At 59.4% G+C, this 21,049-nt stretch overlaps 1 protein-coding gene across 4 annotated transcripts in view; it reads left to right on the top strand.

The window, feature by feature from the left end:
- The first annotated feature begins 2,343 nt into the window (after window positions 1-2,343).
- Window positions 2,344-21,049, top strand: part of LOC118254046 (NADPH--cytochrome P450 reductase) — a 28,998-nt gene continuing 10,292 nt past the window's right edge. Inside the window, exons 1-5 of one of the 4 annotated variants that reach the window (XM_050714828.1) lie at window positions 2,344-2,397; window positions 4,417-4,552; window positions 4,838-5,047; window positions 13,206-13,398; window positions 20,681-20,729. In XM_050714828.1, the coding sequence (XP_050570785.1) occupies window positions 13,220-13,398; window positions 20,681-20,729 (228 nt within the window). In that variant the 5' untranslated portion in view covers window positions 2,344-2,397; window positions 4,417-4,552; window positions 4,838-5,047; window positions 13,206-13,219. Of the gene's footprint in view, window positions 2,398-4,413; window positions 4,553-4,837; window positions 5,048-8,597; window positions 8,817-13,205; window positions 13,399-20,680; window positions 20,730-21,049 lie in introns of those variants that run through there. The other 3 variants (XM_035559011.2, XM_050714829.1, XM_035559013.2) reach the window with 3 other exon arrangements.

Raw genomic sequence — 21,049 nt, 5'->3', positions numbered from 1 at the left:
GGCAGCGGGACGGGTGTTCCGGCAGAGCCCAGCTCCTTCCCTGCTGCTCTTCCACCCCGCCGTGGGGGAAGGAGGACGGCCTCGGGGACCGGGGAGCACGGTTCTGGCTCTGAGCCGTGCCAGGAGCGGGGGTGCCCGCGGGGCGGGGGCTGGAAGGGGCTGAGGGAAGCCGAGGTGGGTGGCGGCGATGGCTGCGGCCGTGGCTGATGCGCTGGAATGCAGCTGGAGCACCCAGGCGGGATTCCTGGTGCTGCTGAGCCACGTCCCCAGCGTCTTTGTCGGTATTTTTGTGTGAAACCGGCAGGTTTCAGCTGTCTTGAGGTGACGGCTCTGAGCAGGAGCCAGCCGAGCTGGGGACGTTGCTGCCCGTTCCCCTGCGAGCAGCCCCACGGTCTGCGTTCCCGTACATAAATTCCTGGATTTCTCTGCTTCCCCGACTCCTTATTCTTCTAATAAGAAGACGGCGCCCAGCACCGGGTTACCCACGGGCAGCCCCGCTCCCCTGCTCGCCCCCTCTGCCAAGCAGGGGGTCCCCGACCCCTCCGTCACTGCGGGGCCGCTCGGGGCGCCGTGCCCGGGGAGCCGGAGCTTTTCGGCTCTCTGCCTCTCCTCGGTGCCCCCAGCTCACCCGCCCGGACTTTGCGCCCTCCCCGTGGGCGTTATCGGCTCCGATACCGGCGATACGGCGATGGCGGCAGGACCGTGGCCCCGGTGGGACGGCGCCGTGCCTCGGGGACGCCGGGAGGAGTCCAGCAGTGGCAGAGGGCTTCGCAGAGCAGCCGGGAGGAGCGCCCTGCCCCGTCCCAGTACTCGCTGGTTTGCGGGTGCTACGGGGCCCAAAAGGCACCGCGGCGACCTCTGCTCTTACGCCTTGTGCTCCAGCAGCGCTTTGCCGGGGCCAAATCCCCCCAGGATGCCCCCGCACCTCTCCCGCAGCCCTGTCTCGGCAGTTCGCCCTCCAGGCCCGGCCCGGCGCCCAAGTGCTCCTGCAGGGTTTGCAGCCGCGGCGTGGGGAAAGACCCCAAAAGGGAGCGGTGGCCCTGCCGCAGCCGGGCTCCCGGGCCGCAGGCTGTGAAGTTTCCCCCGCCGGAGACGTTTTCGGAGCCGCTTGAGCGATTCCGGCGGCAGCGAGGCGAGCTGCCCCCGGGAGCCTCGCTGAAATGCCCCAGGAGCGTGGCTTGCGGCCGAGCCCGTGCGGCTGCGTCCCTGCGTCCGTCTGTCTGTCCGCGCGTACCCGTATCTGCCTGTCCGTGTGCCTCTGTCTGTCTGTCTGTCCACATACCCGCGTCAGTCCGTGTACCTGCGCGTCTGTATGTGCGTGTCCCTCGGTCTCTTTATGTCAGGTACCTGTATGGCTGTCCGCGTACCTACATCTGTCCGGCTGTCCACATACCTACACCTGTGTCTGTCTGTCCGTGTGTCCGTCTGTCCGTGTACCTATATCTGTCTGTGTCCACGTACCTCTGTCTTCACGTCAGGCACCTGTCTGTCTGCCCACGTACCTATATCCGTCTGTCTGCCCGTGTACCTATATCCGTCTGTCTGTCCGTGTACCTACGTCTGTCTGTCCGTGTACCTATATCCGTCTGTCTGTCTGTGTACCTATATCCGTCTGTCTGCCCGTGTACCTATGTCTGTCTGTCTGTCCCTGTACCTATAACTTTCTGTCTGTCTGCCCACGTACATATGTCCGTCTGTCTGTCCGTGTACCTACGTCTGTCTGCCCACGTACCTATATCCGTCTGTCTGTCCGTGTACCTATATCCGTCTGTCTGTCCGTGTACCTACGTCTGTCTGTCCCTGTACCTATAGCTTTCTGTCTGTCTGCCCACATACCTATATCCGTCTGTCTGTCCGTGTACCTATATCCGTCTGTCTGTCCGTGTACCTACGTCTGTCTGTCCCTGTACCTATAGCTTTCCGTCTGTCTGCCCACGTACCTATGTCCGTCTGTCCGGCCGTGCACCTGCACGTCTGTCCACCTAAACCTGGAGGTACATGTGTCTGGTGGTAGGCACGGTATATCCACCACACCTGTTCCTGTCCCCGTACCTCTGTCTGTCTGTCTGTCCGTCTGTCCCCCCCCCCCCCCAGTACCACGCCTCGCCCCCCCGCAGCTGTCCGTGTGTCCCCCCCCGTCCCTCCGCCCTGCCCCTTTAACGCCCCCCCCCCCCCCCCACTGTGCGCGCTGGGGCCGTACCAACGCCGAACGGACGAGGGGGGGGAGGAAAAGTTCCGCGGGGCCGCCCGCGCGCTCGTCCCCAATTGGCTGCGCGGCGCGGGCGAGGCGGGGCTCCCCCCCCCCCCCCCCCGCGCGGGGCCGCGGTGGTGCGGGCCGGGGCTGCGTGCGGCGGCGGCGGGGCCGGGCCGGGCCGGGCGGGGGAGAGCGGGGCGCAGGTGAGGGGGGCGGGGGGGGCGCTATGGGGCCGGGGGGGTCCCGGTACGGGGCCGGGCGTGAAGGGGGCCCGGTGTGGGGCCGGGGGGGGTCGTGGCTCCGCTGCTGGGGGATTTGGGGTGAGGGGGGGCTCGTGGTCGGGGGGCTGGGGGCGAGAGGACGCCGTCATTGGGGGCTTTGGGGTGGGGGGGGCTGCTAAGGGGGGGTTGGGGTGAGCGGGGCCCCGGTATTTGGGGGGTTTGGGGTGAGGGGGGCTCGTGCCGGGGGGGTGGGGTGAGCAGGCCCCCGTTATGGGGGGCTGGGGGCAGGGGGACCCCGTTATTGGGGGTGGGGGTGAGCGGGGACCCGTTACTGGGGGGGGGGGGGGCCCTGTTATTTGTAGGCTTGGGGTGAGCGGGGTCCCGCTGTTGGGGGGGGCTTGGGGTGAGCGGGGCTCTGGTACTGGGGGGCTGCGGTGAGCAGGACCCTGTTAATGGGGGCTTCGGGGCGAGCGGGTCCCCGCTATTTGGGGTGCCTGCGGTGATGGGGCCCCGTTACTGGGGAGCCTGGGGTGAGCTGAGCCCTGTTATTGGGGGGCTCCTGGGGCTCGGGGCTCCCCCCTGTGGGGTTCCCCCCGCCTGGTTCCCCCCCTCCGAGGGGCTGCTGTTCCCTGAAAGCCTCCGAGGACTCCTTCCTGCAGCCAGTCACCCCGGCATCCCCCCAAAAACCCCGCCGCGCGCGGGGCTGCTGCCTCCTGTCTGCCTTCGTCAGCTGTAGGGCGGCGGGAGGCTGCTCGTTCCCGGCCTTCCTGGACGGAATCGCTTTGGAAGGTGGAGTTATCCCCCTAGGGAACAGGCTCGTCGGGGGAAATAGTGGAAAGCCCCGCGTTTGGGAATGCTGAGCGGGAGAGGAGGAAGGCTCCTGCTCCTGCTCCTGCTCCTGCTCCTGGTCATTAGCCAGCGAACGGGGACTGATGTTAGGAAGTCCCCTGGGAGTCAGCGCAGCCCGGAGCCTGCTTGGGCCCAGCAGTGCTCAGCGCCGCCTTGCCCTGGGTCAGCCTTCGGAGCAGGAAGGCAGATAACGATGGATGCTGATTTGATGGATAACGATAGGTGATGATTCGGAGGAGAATGGTGTCCCGTAGGGTTTCCGCCTAAGCTCAGTGGCCTGGGAAACTGAAACGGGATTTTATTTTTACGTCTGTTTCTAAAAAGCGGCAGCACGTCTTGGTGAGAAGTGAAAAAGGTACAAAGGGTCAGGTCTCTGTTTAGAAGTTCGGAAGGTAAAATGGTGCCGGTGTCGTGGGGGCATCTCACCCGCCGGTGCTTTGGGCTTTATGGGGACCGCAGCGAGGAGCAGCACGTACACGTCCCTTCCCTAGCTGGAGGGGAGCGTGCCGTCCTTTGCTTTGCTGCGGGTCTCTGAGAAATCCCGACGGCCTGTTTTGCACATGCAGGGCACACTTGTAAATTCACCTGCTGCAGGTAATGAAATTGGCATCTGCAGGTGAGCCGGGCCCCCCCCGGAGCACCTCGTGTTGTCCCAGTGCTCGGTTTTCCTTCAGCTGTGTCTTTTGTTGGGTGATTGCTGGGCACCGGGGTGTGCGTAACTCACGGTGTCTCGTTTTGGAGCCCTGCGTGTCGCACGGGGACGTGGCGCCGCACGAGAACCGTGTGTGTAAAACACTTTCCCACAACACTGGGAAAAGGCAGGGAGGGAAAAGCATCACCACGGGAAGGCGGGTGGCACCACCGGGCACTTTCTCCTAATCCTGCGGCGTAAAAGCCTTGGAGAACGGGGTGCAGGGCGGGCAGGAAGGAGGAGCCGCCGCCACCCGGCTGGCTTGCCGCTTACACGGAGCCCTGCTCTGCTTGTAAATCTCTTTTTACAATCTCTTTCTGTAGATCTCGGAGGGAAATCTCTTGCTCTGTCATCGCTTCGCAGCCGCCTCCCGTTCAATCAGTAATCCGCGGGGTGGTGCCTGCGCGGGGTTGAGCAAGTGAGTGGTTTCTGCAACTTCCTTTTGCTTTCTTCCAAAGCAGCTGCAGGAGCTCCACGGGGCCGCCCGACCCAGTCTCCTTTCCTGCTCTCGAGGGAGGCGTTTGGTGCTGCTCGCTGCCCTCCGTGCTGGAGCTCGTGGGCGCCGTCAGCGCCTGCTCGCGGAGCAGTGGGAGCGAGGTAACGTGTTTCTTCTGAGCCCGCAGGCTGCGGAGCGCCTCTGGGTGCTGGGGGGGTCTGGGGGGACGGCCGGCAGCACGAGCTGGGGGCGGTGGTTTCTTTGCCCACTTCACCTGCAGCAGAAGTGGAGCCGTGTGGGCTGGAATCTGATTAGATCTCCACGCTCTCCTTTGCTGAGTTGCAGCAAGGAGAACGCTCGCTCCGTCCTCGAGGACTGGGCAAAAGACTTCCCCGCTCAGGCCTGTGCTCCTGCCATCTCCTCCCCATCACTTTTCTCCCCTGTAGGAACAAACCAGCCGGCAGTTACCTCTGGTGACACTGAACTTTGTGCTGTTGCCTGACGTGAGCCCTGCTCCCTTTAACAACGCAGTTCCAGAACTTGCATAAGGCGCTTTCCCAACGCCATCGTTTGATCCGAGCGCCGAGATCGCCGCGGACGCGCCGTTGTTGGGCGTGAGGCAGGAGCTCCGCGGTGCCTGGTGCACACCTGCCAAGGTTGGTTTCTGTGGAGTCTGAAATTTCATATAACAGAGCAAATAATGGCAGGCTGCTCGGAAGCCCTCGCTGCTTCGCCCCAAGTAAACATTCGGGTCAATTGTGGGCTGCTTGGTGCTCAGAGTCCTGAAAGAGCGGGGCGGGAGTGCCCGTAGCTCTGGTGGCTTCTCTGAGGCCACCGGTCCAAAGGGCAGCTGAATTTGATCTCTGGTGGCAGGTTATCAAAGCGTTCTTGCTTAGGTATTGGCCACTTCTGTGCCCGCAGTTGTTCCTTCGCAAGGAATTAATCAGAATTACTGATTAATTTTCCTTTCCTTTCACCGTATGGACTAGGAAACGGGGAGGATCAGAATTAAAGATGGGGCTGGATTTTCCTCCTTGGAAAATCTCTCTGCCTGTGCCAGGCGGCTGTGAAGGTTTGGTAAGCAGCCCAGGGGGTTGGTAGGTCTGTCTTGGTGGCACTGGCTGAATCCATCCTGCTGAATGACAGCTTGTGAAACGTGTCTGCTGGCCTGCTGTCGTGGCTTCGTGGCACCTCTGGGTTCGAGCTAGCTCCAAGCTTCCAAGGAGGAAGCTGCTAAAATGCCCGCGAGGATTGTGCAAGCCGTGGTTGTGTAACGGGGCTGTGTGTACAATTACCTGAGGTACGAGGAGCAGCCGGGCGTGCAGAGGGAAGGAACAACTGCGTGTCAAGTGTCTTCTGCTTGTGCTGGCTGTTCTGGAGGGGGAGCGTGGAGTCGGGGGGCTGTGGCTCTTACAGCGTGAGATCGCCTTTCAGCCTGTGCCCTGGGCGTTCCCTGCCCGACTCCTCTTTGTCCTGTGGCCTTGTGCCAGGCAGGGAGGGATGAAGGGTCCTGCACGCCCTTAATGCTAAAACGAGGTGTGAAACCTGCATCTGGGGCTGGGACAGCAGCTCTCGCGCTGCGCTGCCACGGGGCTGGCAGTGACATGGCCTCGTACAAGGGCCGTGCGGTAACATCTTCCCTCACAGCAGTGCAGGAAGTGCGCACATAACGTCCCAAATGCTTCCACATCCCCAGAGGAACGCTGCCTTTTCCACCCTACAGAGGGGAGTACAAAACGTTCGGGTTCTGTACAAACAGCACTGGTTTCTTTAAGTAAATAAATAACCCCCCAAAGCATGCCGTTCCGATCAGAGGTCTTCACGGATCTCAAACCTTTGCTGGATCTGTTTTAGCCACGTCCCTCTGATGCTCATCCAGCCGTTTGTTTCAGAGCAAACCTCCCAAACAAGAGCAGCGTTTGAGGCTTTTGTCATCCGAGCTCTCCTGGTGGAAGAGGTCAGGGTTTGCGGCCACCAGCCCCGTCCCTGGGGCTCCCCTCCAGTAGCAGCCTCGGGTAAAGTCAGGTCTCGTCCCGTACCCTCGTGTAGTGTGAGCACGGGGCGAGCAAACGGCTGGTTTCGAGGAGGAGACGTGTCACTGAACCTCTGGCTTTAGCAGCATCGGGCACAACACCTGCAGAAGGGCACAACACCTGCTTGTGAGCAGCCTCCTTCCCGTCACAAAAGCATTTTCAGTGGGCAGGACCTGAACCACGCAAAACACGTGCGTGAGTGGTGCTCCTGGCATTCAGCAGCACAGCGCCCTGAGCAGCTGGTTTGGCTGAGGAGTGCCCGTGGTGTTTGGCAAAGGGGTGGCCTGCACCTCCTGTAGTCTTGTCCCAGCTTCTAGGTGTTGGCAGCGCTGAGGCCCTTCTTCCCCGTTCAAAGCATGCCCGTGTGGCACGACGCCCTGGGAGGGAAGGCTGGGGAGCGGCATTAGTCAGCAGAGGAGTTCAATTTACCTGCCAGTCTCAGGTTTTGTTTATCCCCTAATCCTGCAGGCTCGTTTTTCTGCGCTGGCTCCTGTTAGTCAGCGTGCAAGTGCCTGAGCCAGTGAGGTGCCTCCCGTCCTCGTGCAGGGCTTGGGAGACCCCTGGGGAAGGGAAGTGTACGAATTCAGCAGTTCCAGGCTGCAGGCTTTTACAACAGCTTGGCAGGTTTGATTTCATTCCGTAATGCCTTAAGTCCCCTGGTGCAGTGTCCTGCACTCACTGCGTAGCCCCACCGTGGCACGCCCCTAGGGCCGAGGTGCAGAACCGCTCCTCTTGTTCTCTTCCTGGCTTTCACAGCTGCTCTGCTGTCCTTGGCTGGGACCTATTGGCCAGAAAAAGCCCCAGGGTGACAGTGAACGCCCAGATACGCAGTGTTTCAGTTCCAAACTGCCCGATGCACGCTCCGCATCTGTCTCGTGCCTAAAATAGAAATTCTGCCAATGTCTGGGCCGGGGTGTCAAGGCCCGCTTGGAAGGGACCTTGCACGGCGAGAATTGGTTCGTTCCGTCTCAGCAAAAGCCCCGAGTCGTGTGTGGGTGTCTGACCCTGCTGGGGGGCTTAAAAAACCCCTCCTGGATTTATGCTGGAGTGGCCCCTGGGGAGGCACCTTCCTGGGTACTGCGTGAGACGTGGTGGGGCTTGTTAAAGATGCGCTTTTGGCTGGGGGAAATGCCAACGCTGCAAGGCAGAGGTGCAGAGAACTGGCTAACCCGGGGGCTGGTGAGCGCAGCGTTCGGTAACCTGGGTCTGAGCCCCCACCTCAGAGGTCTGCTTCCCTTTTGGAAAGGACCGCTGTTCTTTCCAGGTCTCCTTTCCCTACAAAGGACGGGGAAAAAGAACAAATCTGAGTCTTGCTGAGGCCAATAAGGGGCACAGGCTGATGCAAGCAGAATCCCTTACTTTTAATCAGTTGCATTCATACAGAAGAGGGACGAGAGAAGTTACAATTTTGCCCTGAAGGCCTAATAGCACACACTAGCATGCGGGGATGTCCTCACTGCAGGGGTATTTGGTGCGCAGATTCTTCTGGGCATTATTTTTGCATTATTATTGCCCAGACTATTTTTCTGGGCAGAAATAGCATCTCCACCACAGGCCGTCTCTGTTCCTGTTGCTGCCGACTCCTCCGCCATGGACTTGTGTCCGTAGGACTTCTTCCTGATGCTTCAGTAGCCTGCTCGCATCTCGTGGGTGAAAGCAGGCAGCCCTCCCCTGTCACAAGACCGCGTTCTTGCTGGTAAGCAAGTTCCTCCTGCCTCATCCATCCCCCGGCTGCGTGCAGGGGCTCAGCGGCTGTGAGGTGGCCTCGAGTCGTTTGCTTTTCCCTCCCAGATGTTTTAGTTGGGCTTTAAGTTAAGCTCCTTCGACGGTCTCCCCGTTTTGCCCTTTCTCCTGACGCTCGGGCTGCAGGTCGGTGCTGTGCCAAGAGGAGGGGTTTCCACGGGCTCCGGCTGCTCGTTTCCATCCAGGGTCCCCCTCTGCCACCAAGCTCTTTTCTGGGGCCGTGCCATGCTGAGCTGATCTCTGATTTAAAGCTGGGGGGTTTTTAAGGCTTCTTCTCCACGGTGCCGTACGAGAACGGTCACCATGAGACAGCAAAGATGATCCCGGGACACGCTGACATCCCCGGCGCGGAGCTCCCAGCGCTGGAATCGTGACAGCTGTGCTTCTGCTTTCTGTGCTAAAGCAAAATATGTGCTGAGTCAGTGGCACGAGGGTCGTCATGTGGCCGCAGGAAGCGAGAGGAGCGCCGTGCCCGAGCCGTCTCCCCTGGTGCGGCTCCGTTGTTCGCTCCCCTGGCACGGCTTTTGCTGGGAGCCCGGCATGGGGAGAGCTGGTCTGAGCGAGCCGGGGGCTCTGAGGGTGCTGCAGTTCGGTGTGGTGGTGAACCGAGGACGCTCCTGACCATAGCAAGTGGGGAAGCAGTCCTGCGGTGAGTGTCCTCGCTGGATGTGCCGGTGAGCGGGGCAGGATGGGGCGCTGGGGGCTCGTGTTGGCTGCGGGCGTGCTTCAGGCTTCGGACCTGCCCCGGCGTCCTGGGTCAGCCTGGAGATCACTGTGTGCTGGGGAAGGCTTCTGTCCCTGCGTGGAGCCTGGCACCGCGAGCACCCGTGTGAGCACCAGGTGGGTGGCTGATGCCACCGCATGCCTTTGTCACTTTGTCTCCTTTGACTCGGCTGGTGCAGGTCTTAGCGTGCGTGTATCATGACACAGAGCTCCTGCTGCACTTCTCACCTTTGTTCTATCCCCGAGCGTCCAAGGGGGCTCTGCCACTCGCTTTGGCTCGGAAAACCCCCAAAAGCTCAGTCGGCTGTGTCAGTAGGCTCAGGGGCACGGGAGGTGGACTCTGGGGCAGGAGTCACGGGCTGCGGCTTGGGGCCAGGAAACCACGTCCTGAGATGCTTGAAAGGCATCCCAAACATTACATAAATAAATTTCAGCTCACGAAGAGCCAGCTTCCTGCACAAATAGCTGAGTTAGCGGCCGAGCTGAGGCTTTTTGGTCTCCAGAAGATAACACGAGCAGTCTGCAACCCTCAGAAACGTCCGTACGTGCGTGCGGTGGGAAGGGAAACCTGCCAGCCTCCGCGTGTGAACCCGGTGCTGTGCCTGCCCCGTGGGGGTGAGGGCTGCAGCCTGCTTTTTTTCTGTGTCATCCCCTAGCGCTGCTATCAGCCGTGTGCAAGAGAGGGAGAATAACAGTTCCCTTGGGGTTGCTGACCGCTTGTTTTCTTAGGGCACTTCCCCTTCCTTCTTGCTTGTTATAATGTCACTTAATACCTCAATACTGCTATCCAGGTGACACGGTAGCACCTTTAGTCCCCATGGAAATCCTGGGGGATTAAATCAGCCCGCACGATGTGCAAGCTGCCGTGTACCATGCAAATTCCCAGCTTTGGGAGCTGCACTGAGAGGCTGAAAAGTTGGGGGAAAATGCAGCAGTGCTGCTTCGCTGCAGCCTTTCAAAGCGTTGTGCGAGTGGTGTGGGTACCTCACGTCTCAGCTGAGACGGGTACTGTGAGCATAAACGAGGATCAGGAAATTAAAAAAAAGTGGGAAGAGATTGAATGTCTCTCTTATCTTGGTTGAGAGTACAATAAACATTGGGGATAAAAGAGCTGTCCTTGGAACTGATGGAAGGGGAACTCGTGCATCATGCAGTTCTTTTGCCCGCGTTTAAAAACCCCAAAAGGCTGATTCTGGCGGGGTCCTTCCAGAGACTGCAGGCCTGCCAGGAGAGCTGAGTTCCAAGTGAGGGTCGGCTTTCCTTTCCCTGGAGGTTAGAAACAGGCGAGTATTAAGAAACTAAATGCTGCGAGCTTCTGGAGAGTAATTGTTAGAGCCAGCTGGGTACGGCTGAGTTAAGCTGAGAAATAACCTTCCTGTGCTAGGTGAAGTGGGCTAAATAAGCCCTTCCTGTTAGGACAACCTTTAAAAAAAAAAAGTGAAGTCTAATTCCACATCCCCTGCCTTTATTCTTTATTCTTATGACATAAGCAAACCCTTATGTCATGCTCGTGCCTCTGACTTCTGCGGGGCAGACACCCGAGGCTGCTGTAGGTAAAGGTGCTGAGCTGCTCTCTGCTCTCTCCCAGGCCTGCTGTCTCCCAAGCCCTCCTCCCTCCGCCACTGGACATCTCTGCCCCACGGGAAGGCTTTGTGATCAGAAAGACAGACGGATGTTCTTGTGGCAGGGTAGAAATAGCAGCGGGCTTGTGCCGGGGAAGGGTCTTGTCCGGGTGAGGGGGCTGAAGACGGGCTGTTGCTGGGGATAAACGTGCTGGCGTGGCCACGGCTGCCCCGAGGGGAGCTGGCCATGTCGGTGTGTCCTGCAAAAAGCGTCTTGTAGGCTCGGAGGTGTTTCTCCAGGCAGCCTGCTTGGGCGCTGCTTCCCCCGCTGCCCGCAGAAGAGCTGGGGGTTCCTGCGTGTGAGCAGCCACCGAGGTTCCCGGGGGAAGCCCCCGCGGATTTTTCTGCTCTGAGACATAAAAAGCAACTGGAGTGCTGAGCAGGAACCCAGGCTGTGTGCGAGGGGGCGGCTGCCTGGCGGTGTCTGTCTGAGCTCTTCCTACAGATGAGCTGGGGCGGCGGCGAGGAGGAGGAGGAGGAGAGCTTGCAGGGAAAACTTTGGGGTTCGTTAGGAGGGGAGGCAATGAAGGAGTAACGCTTCCAACACTTCTCCTCCCCAGCACTTCCCTCCCTCGGTGCCAGTTGCCGGAGCAGCTCCTCGGCGGCGTGCTGGGAGCAAACGGGGAGGAGGAGAGGAGGGAGCCTGCGGGGAGCTGCTGGCAGCGGGGCTCCCTCGCGGAGGCTTCGCCTGGCGGTTTAGTCTGCGGCTGGGCAGAAACAAAGCCAGCCCTCGCTTGGCTCTCAGATGCAGCCGCTCTCCGAGGGAGGGAGGGAGGGAGGACAGGGTGACCTGCCCGATGGAGAGAAGCGGGCATTTCGCGTGTCTGCAGCTGCATTGCTCACATTTTTCTTCCCACCCCCCTGCTTAGTGACATCTCCGCAAGCCCAATGGCTAAAGGGGAGCAATGCAGGGCTTTTAGTGCCTTTCGTGGTGTCATGTGCCAAGCTCCTCACTAAATTAGACTTCTTGTGGGGCTGAGAACCTGTTGGGCTGCAGAAATGCCCGGGAGCCCACCCGTGACGGCAGCCAGGTGGCTGTGGGTTCCCCCGAGCTGTGCAGGAGCTGGCACCGGTGGCCCGCAGCTGGATGTTTCCTTGGTAGGGGCAGCAGCAAGCAGGCAGGGTGGGCTGGGGTAAAAACCAGCTGCTGCATGGTTTTTTTTGGATAAAATAATGGGCTGGAGTGAGAGCCTGGGTTTAGATTGAACAAACTGCCATGAACAAAGAGTTAGTGGATATTAACCTGATCTCACATCCCACTGGGCAGGATGCTCCGCACCAGCCGTCCTGCCCCGGGGTGTGCTTCTGCAAGTTTGGTGTCCTTTGGCACGGCTGGGGTTTTAGACTGGGATCGGCACCTGGCAGCAGTGTACACGCAAGGAGAACGGGGTCAAAGAGCCATCTCTTCCTCCCAACCTCCTGCGTTCCTCTTCCAAGACCTTCCCCTGTCTCCCTCCTGCTCCCTAAGCACCACCACCTCTTTCCTTCCCAGTTCCTCGATGCAATAACCTTGCACTTCAGCCAGTTTTACTTCTCAGCCCAGGCACAGCTTGAAGTTTGCTGCTTCTCCTTCGGTCCTTTGGGAAGGCCACCCAGAAGCTTCTCTCCTTTGGGCACCGGCGTGCCGGGCAGGTTAACTCTCCCCTCCTGCCCTGCCACGTCCTCGCCCGCGGCTCTGAGTCACTCCTGCGTGCGAGTTCAAATGTCCATGGTCTCCCTCCCGGCTTGGCGTGCAGCCCAAGCCCGAGAAGAGTCACTTTGCCCCCACGAATCGAGTTTTGAGTTAATTATCTGTTTGCCTGGACAGAGTGTGTCCTTGCGCACCCGGAAGATAATCCTGCTGTCTGCGCCGCGGGCAGGGGAGTTCAGAGCCTGGCAGGGCAGGGGGAGGGAGCGATGGGTGCCTCCGGGGGGGAGGACGAGGCCATGGGGGACTCGAGGGCTGGGGACGTGTCCGGGCTCACCGCGCACCTTGGGCGTGGCCGTGGGCATGGCTGTGCCTTGGTTTCCCACTGGTGACCCTGCAGCAGAAGCCTCGGCCCTTGGTGGGGCTGCTCAGGGTGATTTGGGGCTGGGAGGGCTCTGCTTAGTCCTGCCAGGCTGCTGGGGGAGAGAAAGGGTGAGAAACACCCTGGGAGGTGTCCCCAGGGTGGTGGTGGCTGTCCTGAGGGCCGCTGGCATGGGTTGGTTGCCTTCATCTCTTCTGGGATACAGAAGAAATGGGGAAAGGGAGTCGTTAGTAGGTCAGTTAAGTGAAGGTTTCAGCGGTGCACTTACTGGCTGGGGGAAGGAGTGGCTCGAGGAGGCAGAAGTTAAGCTGGGGAAGGCAGAGGCACAAACGGATGGGGTCCGCGTGTGGGGATGGATAGTGGATCAGAAGCGTGGGTGTTCGTGGGGTCAGCGTGGGCTCCCTGCCTGCAACACGGGGCTGCTCCAACGTGCTGGCTGGACGGGCAGGAGTTACTTCTGCTGGGTGCGAGGCGAAGGGAAGAGCTTGGCAGGACGGTGAGCTACCTCGGGACGTGAAAGGACCTTGCCGAATGTGATGGAAGCTCTCCAAAAATGCTGTCGGGCTGCCTTGTGCTCCTGGAGCTAAATATGTCGTAGAAAAGCATGTTCCCAACAGCCTTTAATTCTGTTCCTCTGTGACCGTGTGCCGCTGCAGGCGTTCACTTGTTTCTCTTTGCTTCCAGCCTCTCTGATCGCCATGGGGGACGCAGGCATGGAAGCGACGATCGCGCCTCCTGAGGGCAGCGTACAGCAGGACTCCTTCTTCAGCATGACCGACGTGTTCCTCATCTCCCTCATCACCGGGCTTTTCACTTACTGGTTCTTCTTCCGCAAGAAAAAGGAGGAGATCCCCGAGCTCCCCAAAATCCAGACAGTGTAAGTAACAACTCGGGGGTGGCAGCGGCTGTCGGTCTTGGTTATGGTTTTCTGGCCACGAAGTCACTCTTGCCTCCCCTTCCCTGTCCAGGTTTCCTAGAGCACTTGTACCAGTCCTCCCTGGGGGCTGGGATCGCAGGCTCCCGGGAGCAGGAGGGCTGCTTTCTGTGTCTGAGGGTGCTGAGATGGGATTTCCAGCCTTTCACTCTGCTTGTTGCTGCATTTCCCATCGCGCCCGGACCTCACAGAGCTGCTACCAAGACTCGCATCCTGCTGTCTGAGCTGGTGGAGAAGGCAGGAGAGGGAAAGTCCTCCTGATAGTGGTTCTCTTGCATTGCAATCTAAGAAATCGCTCTGACCCCTGTCAGGGACGGGTGGCTTTCCCATGGGACTCCTCATGTCGGAAGGGTGGGAGGATTTTGTGCTGCTGGCAGGTCCTTGAAGGCTCCGGGAAGAGGCTTAGCTGGGTTCTGTGAAGTTTCCAGATGTGGGGTCTTGGTCTTTTTGAGCTGTGCTCACACAATGCAGAAATGTGTGCTCCACAATGCAGAAATCCCCGTGGAAGAACCAAGCTCCAGTTCTCTTACCCTGCGCTGTGGCTCAAATCAGTAATTTGTCTTGCCAAGCAAGGCGAGAAAAGGCTTTAAAATCCCCTGGCTGCACTTCAAAATGCTCCGGGATTGCTTTGGCTGTTCTCTTCATTTTCTGATAAGTCATAGCTGGATAAATCTGGAGAAAGACGAATTTGTTCTTAAGCAGGTTTCCTCTGTAGGAAATCTTATCTACTCTTAGCTGTCAGAAGAAGAAATAAGGCCTTGGGAACTGGGAGATAGTTTCTGGGCACGAGCTGCTTGGCAGCCCTTATGAAACGTGCTTGGCTTTGCTGCCTGGCCTCTGCAGCAGCAGGAGGCTGGGTTTGGACAGGGAGAGGTCCTTGTTCCACCCTGTCTGCTCCGAAGGGTTTAGGGCCAGGAGCGAGCTGCGTTGGTGAAGGTCTGGGTGAGGTTAGTTCTTCAACTGGCACATGCAAAACTCAGCATCAGTTTTCTTGCTGGGCTTTTTAGCCCACTCCTGTTTCCCCCGGAGCAGCGGTCCTTGCGTGGATAGGAGCAGTCAGTACAGGTTTGAAACCCTGCAGCAGAGAGCTCAGGAGCTGGCGTTGTGCGGTACCCGTCCCTCCTGGGATCTGCTCTCTGTGGATGCAGCTTGCCCCGGGCAGAAAGCCAGCTCAGCGTTAGGCCTCTGCAGAAGCTAACCTCATGTCTAAGGTGAATCCTCTGTGTCCGTAACGCTGGGCACAGGCTCGCTGCAGGTCCCTGGTGACCTGAGAGGTTGGGTGGGTGGGTGGCCGTGCAGCCTCGAGGGGCAGGGTTGTGGCGGCTGGACGCTCGCAGTAGCTCCACGATTTTACACACCCTGCTGCACGAGTGAGGTGTCCTGCGTGAAGGGTTTTTTTCTTCATGAGGCACTGCTCTGGTAAGAAGTACTTCTCAGTCCTTCGTTTCAAAGCGCTTGCTCAAGCAGGAGCACAGGGGTTGCAGCCCAGTGCAGAAAGAAGCAGGGGCAGGAACTGTCCGTGGACCGGTCAGATGGGGATGTTTGGTGATGAGCCAGGGCATTGCAGCACGAGCCAAGGCATTTCGTGCTTCTGTTACCCCGTGTGGACAAAGCAAGAGGTTGCGGGCCTCTTATCTCTTCTATTTCTTCTCGGCTTCTGTAGCTCCCTTGATGGGTTGTGCTCCCTTCAGGTTTCAGGGCTCATCGCTCAGCGATTCAGGCCGTGGTTGCAAAGGGGCAGGTTTGGTCTCCTCGTTTCCACCTCGGGCAGATCGTGATTCCTCTGGCTGCTGGGCAGAGCCCTCTGTTTGAAGGCAGGCCTGGGCTGCCAGGTCTTTTGTGAAGTCCCTGGATGACGGGAAGAGTAGCACACGACCATGTAAGCTGTAAGGCAGGCTGCACACGCACTGGTGCACGTTTCCTGGCTGGAAGGGGTTTGGAAGAAGAAATGTGCTTGGCTGCAGCACCACGTGGCAGAGCTCCTGCGTGCAAACAGGTGTGTGCGAGGCTGATAGCAGCTATCAGTGAATTATTCTCAGCCTTATCTTGGGAATTTGTTTTGTTGAATCAGTGAAATACTTTCCCTCTCGTGCCTGCAAGAACGTGTGGATGTGTGCATGCGGATCTGAGACCGCGATGGGCATGGCCGCGGTGCGAGCAGAGCTGAGCTGGCTGCAGGAACGGCACCAGCACTTAGAAGTTAGATGCCAATCGACTCCAAAAGCTCCCATCCTGGCTGTCCTCGCGACCGTCCCACCCATGCAGCTCTTCCAGAGGCTGCCGTGACCTTGCAGAGAAGTGGCGCTGCGGAGGAGCTCGCCAGCCACCCCAGGCGTTTTCCTGCTCCATCGTGCTGCGGGACCTCGACCCGTGGGCATTTCTCTGGGACTGCCTGGTGGGTTTGCCCACACTGTGCTGCCTTCTCTGTCTGTGTGGCACACGGCTGGGTGCAACTGCTGCTTGTGAGGTGCTGGGGGGGAACAGCACCTTGTGTCACCGACAGCCAGGTTGGAAGGCCGTGGTGCTCCAGACCTCGTCTGACACGATCCCATTTTGGCAAAGTGACAGCCAGGCAGGTGAAGAATGAGAAAAAGGTCTTGAAATAGGTTTTTCTATACAGGAAACCTGCCCCTGCCTTGCCCTGCTGCAGCCCTAGCGTGAGCATCACGGTGAGATGAGGGCAGCACGGACCCGTCTCACCGCAGCACGTCCGGGCGATGGCGCATCCGTCCTCTGGGAAAGCGACAGCAGCTTCCTGCGGCTTTTGCAGCATTATTTCATGGCACGTTTGGGTCTGGGAGGGAAATGAGTTGGGGAAAATAAGCTTGTTCAGCCCTGGATTTCCTTTCCTCCATCGTCCTGGAGTCTGGGGTGGGGTTTCCTTGCTGTTGAGCAAGCAGATCAGGAAAGCAGGTCACTGTGGGGCACGGCAGGCCTGGGGGAGGCAGGGGCAGCCTGCAGGGCAGGGAGGCTGGCCTGGACCCACGGAGGCAGAGGAGCCCTTGGCAGGGGCCGTCTCTGGCTGACGTGGAGAACTTTGGCCTGCGGAGGTGCTGCTTTGCTTCAGCCCTTTCCCTGCAGCTGCGCCTCGACTCGCCAAAATGTCCCGAACTGCCTTATCTGGCAGCACTGGGGGACGGTTTCTGTCACGGCCCTTTAGCCCCGAGCTTCAGCCTTGAGAGATCGGAGGGTAAAAAGGATTGAAAAGCGATTCAGATGCGTCGTGAGGGGTGCTGCCTTCATGGGTTTGGTTGCAAGGTGTGAGAGTGCAAGCAGAGGCTCCGTCCGCATGTGGGCTCTGGCACCGTGGTGCCCTCCTGGGGCTTTCGGGAGCTGCCCACACGCCTCAACCAAGCCAAGGCAGAAAGAAGATGCCACTGCTGCTGACTGTGGAAGAAGAGATGCACAAAGTCCCCTGTTCTGGATGGGATCTGGGTTGGGTTCACTTTCTGTGGCCCCGCACAACCGCGTTCCCACTCCGCCGGCGTGTCTCGGGTCCCAGAGAGGGGACAGAGCTGGGACCACGTACAAGTTCCCTGCAGGCAAGACATCACGTACCTGTGCTGTGTGACGCACGTGGGGCAGCCTGGGGTGCTGCCACTGAGGGTTTCTTGCATTTTGACAGTTTTCAGGGGTAATTGAAGCCACCCGCGCGTTCCCGGCTGCCTGCTCTGCAGATGTCCCCGGGGAGAGCAGCTCCTGCTCCCCCTGCAGCCACGGCGAGGGTGACTGCGCTCCCTCTCGGTGACATTACTGGGGCATGCACTCGTTTTACTATTTTTTTTCCCCTCAGCCAGGCCACCTCTGGTGTTTCTCAATCACGGATTTCCTCCCTCCCTCGTGTGCCTGCTGTGCACAGATTGCTCCCCGGGGGAGCCGCGGGCGAGACGCCGATGGGCGCGCTTGGTGTCAGCCCTCCCTCCTCCTCCCCCTCCTCGTCTTTGACGTTGTTTGGGGCAGAAATGGGCTTATCTCAGCTCTGCAGCTACACACAGACTCGTTCCCTGGTGCTCGTCGGGTTTCCTGCCGCAGGAATCGCTCCAACTTCTCGGCCTGATTCTCTCTCTGCTGCCTGCGTGCGCTAGGGGCAGAGACCACCTCCGATTTAATTTAGTGGGATCCTGGGGAGAACAAACTCCTTGGGGCCACCCCCGGCGTGGCACTGCCATAGCTGCTCACGCCGTGCCTGGAACCGTTTCATTCAGCTGCGACCCTGACATTTTTTTTCAAAAAAAAAAAAGAATATATCCCAAAGCAGCTGGATACAAACCGTTTCCAAGGTAACGGGGCCGGAGGAGGGTTTTGTGTCCTGTCCCCCCCCCCCTCCCTCCGCTCCACGGGGACGGAGAGGGACGAGCGCTGCGGGGAATCCTGGGAGGTCTCGTTCCCCGCTCCTAATTCCTCGCTGCCCCTGCTGCCAGATGTTGCTGCCGCGGCTCGGGGCCGCTCGGATCCGCTCGGGACCTCCCCGAGCCTCGCGCCCGGCACCGCGCTCCTGCTATGACCCGCGCCGGGACCTTTTGCGCCGCCTCTCTTCTCCTTAACAAAAGGCTGAGGCTTGGCTTCAGCGCCCAGGGGGAGCGGAATGGAGGGGCCTGTCCCCGAGTCTCTGCTAAGGAGCTAAGTTAGAGCCTTCCCCCAGCGCTTCCCCCTGCAGACACGGCCGCCCGGGACTCTTTGTTTGCCTGCGCCCTCGCCATGGGATGCGCGTACTCGGTGCCAGGAGAAGAGGCGGCCGTGGCCAGGTGAGTTCGTCTGCCCCACAAAGGGGATGGCTCGGACCGGGGGGGGAGCTCCCGCTGCCCCCAGGGAGCTGCGTGCCTCGTGCTCGGGCAGGAGAGCGCAGGGAGAGCTGTGCCGGCAGGCAGGTCGCTGCCGGGAGGTCCCAGCTGTGGTGCCCGGGGCAGAGCAGTTCATATCCAGGCTGGTCTCACTTGGGGATGTGCGTGTGCCTGCAGTAGGCAGGACAGGCGGGGGGGCTCTCGGAAGGAAAGGTGTTCAGCTGAACCGAGACCGAGGCTTGATGAAGCTGAGACTCTGGTAACGTTGCTGAGCCACCGGTAATTTCCTCCCCTCCTGAAATCAAACTGAAAGGGAGCTCTTTGGGCTGTGGGCTCTCACCGAGAGTAGGCAGCCTGTACACGCTAAGCTAACGGAGCTAATCCCTTCTCCTCCGCCCATCACTTTTTCTAACTCTCTTACAAACACTACCCCGAGCTGTCAAACTCTAAGAGCGGTCGGTGCTAAAAGTGTGATTTTCTCCTACATTTTCTTTTTGTTTCCCGAGTAATGAAAACGAGCGTCCTTTCTGTCTTCAGGATCTGTGCTTTTTCGAGCCGTCATGATGCAGCAGTTTCAGGGAGTCCTGTAGCTTTTTTTATTGCAGAAGCCAGACTCGTTTCTTCTGTGCCCGAGCCGCAGACTGCTCCACCGCAGCCCCTCAGTGCGGGTTCGCCTCCTTTGAAAGCAGACCAGCTCCATGCGTGCCCTTTCCTCTTCTGAAGGGAGCTCACTGAAAGGATCCCAAACTCGTTTTTTTTTTTTTTTCCCTTCCTCTCAAAGCGTTCTGTTTAGCTGCTGACCCAACAGCTATTTTAACTGGATCTGATTTCCAGAGGGCAGTAAACCAAAGGGACGCACCCGTGAGCCAGGAGCTAAGTGAGAGACGAGTCTTGGGAGGGGGCTGTGGGGCATGTGTTGGGCAGCTCATGGAGCCTGTGTCCTGGGGGCACCTGGGGCAGGGCTGGGGCTGCTCTCTGCGAGATGCCTGCCGTGCCCCTGTCCCCAGCAGGGTACAAATGACAGCACAGGAAGGCCAAACGGGGGCACAAAGCGGCTCTTCTGGGAGCACAGCCTCCGTGGGAAGCTTTTTTGGGTAGCATTCACTCATCTTTCACGCATGCTGTATGGGAATGTAAGTGCTGGGAGCTGTGGGGCCTGGTTACGGAGCTCCTTGTGGGGTTGGGGCGGAAAGGGGTGCTCGGGGGCGGGCTGGGTTGGACGCCCCCCACCCTGCTGCTCCCTGCGTGCGCTCTGCGAGAGTCTGCGCACACCCGTGCAGATCCCTCCCTCCGGGCCGCGGGGTTTAGGAAACTGTTAGTGAGCTCTGCACATTCTCACATGGGCCGGAGCCAAAACCATTTGTTTTTTGCCTGGAGGCTTCTCTCTTCCCACAGGAGACCCAGCCTTGCATTCTTCCATTGTGAAAGAGAAATGGGAACGGGTCCCGCGTTCCCCTCTTCCACGCCGCCGAAGCTCCAGCAGGGCAGGCAGCAAGTGAGCTCCTGGCACTTGTCCTCCTGCCTTGAAGAGGCTCCAGTGGCTAACCTGGCGCAGCCACGTGTGCCTGGGGGTGCCCGGCTTCCACCAGGGCTGGGTTGGTTTCGTGCTGCGACCCTAGAAGCCCGTGAATGCGTTTCGGACAGTTAGGTTCTCTTGGCTTCCCACCTAGCAGGGCAGCCGTAGCAGAGTGAACTTCTGCCTGGGTGATCCTGACACCGGTGTGGTTCATCCCTCTTTCAAAGCAGAGAAAGCCACCTCCGTGCCCTCTGTGCTGGGGACAGGAGCCCTGGTGTAGGAACGAGCACCGGTGTAGGAATGGGACCTCGAAGGGCAGCGGTTGCCTTGCCAGAGGCTCTGATCCTCCGTGGAGCCTCTGTGTGTCCCTGGGGCTCCCAGCTCTGGGACTCATGTCTGGCACGCTCTGGGAAGGTCTGTTTTGAGGTCAGAACAGCTGGTTTTTAGCCTTGTGTGACTTCAAGCTTGGAGAACCCGCCCCTGGGGGCATGGCTCAGAAGCGGAGCCTGCCTGCTGCGCGGGAGGGGAGGCAGGGAGCTCTCCCTTCCCTCCTCTCGCACCGTGACTGAGCCCCTGCGGTTGATCTGAAGGCGTCCTCTCGCATCCCAGCTCTGTGAGGTCCCTTAACCTGCCCAGCAGTTATGGGGCAGTTTTCAGAGTAAAAGTTTCCTGCTGCCCAGGGCTGAGCTCCTGGGCTCTTCCTAGCAGCTCGCTTTTCCTCTGCTCCGCGGCTGCGTGCGGAGAAGCCACCCTGCAGATGGACAGCCCGGGACAGGCTAAACACATGTGTTTGATGGGGGACCTCCCTTCTTTGGAAGCCTTCCTGAGATCTGATATAGGTTGGGGACTACTTTGTTCCCTACTTGCTTATCCCTGACCTTAAAGAATGAGCGCACTCATCTGAACGGGGATTCCTCCTGTCTTTCAGACCATCCTCACCGAGAGACAGCAGCTTCATTGAGAAGATGAAGAAGACGGTAAGCTGCCTGGATGCACGCTGTGCTGGGAGGATGACGGAGCTCGTGGCATTCCCTTTCCCATGGGGACTGTCAGCAGGGGGGACCTGTTTGCATCCAGATGTGTCTGCTGCAACGAGCATCCGGAGATGGGCTGCGTGGGGAGGCAGGAGCCACTCGAGCAGTCTGTGCATGAGAGTTGCTCTTAGAGAGAGAAAATTAAAGTGACAATTTGATGCAAGAAAAAAAGAAATGTAACGTGAGGTCGAAGTCAGGAGGGAAATAGCAGGGACTTCAAAGTCGTTGGCTGCCAGCTGTGTGTCTGTGGGGTTGGCTCCCGA

This window comes from Cygnus atratus, chromosome 20, assembly GCF_013377495.2.
Source record: "Cygnus atratus isolate AKBS03 ecotype Queensland, Australia chromosome 20, CAtr_DNAZoo_HiC_assembly, whole genome shotgun sequence".
In the NCBI taxonomy this organism is placed as follows: domain Eukaryota; kingdom Metazoa; phylum Chordata; class Aves; order Anseriformes; family Anatidae; genus Cygnus; species Cygnus atratus.
Note: the sequence above shows the minus strand (reverse complement) of the source record. Positions and strands in the feature narration are given on the sequence as shown.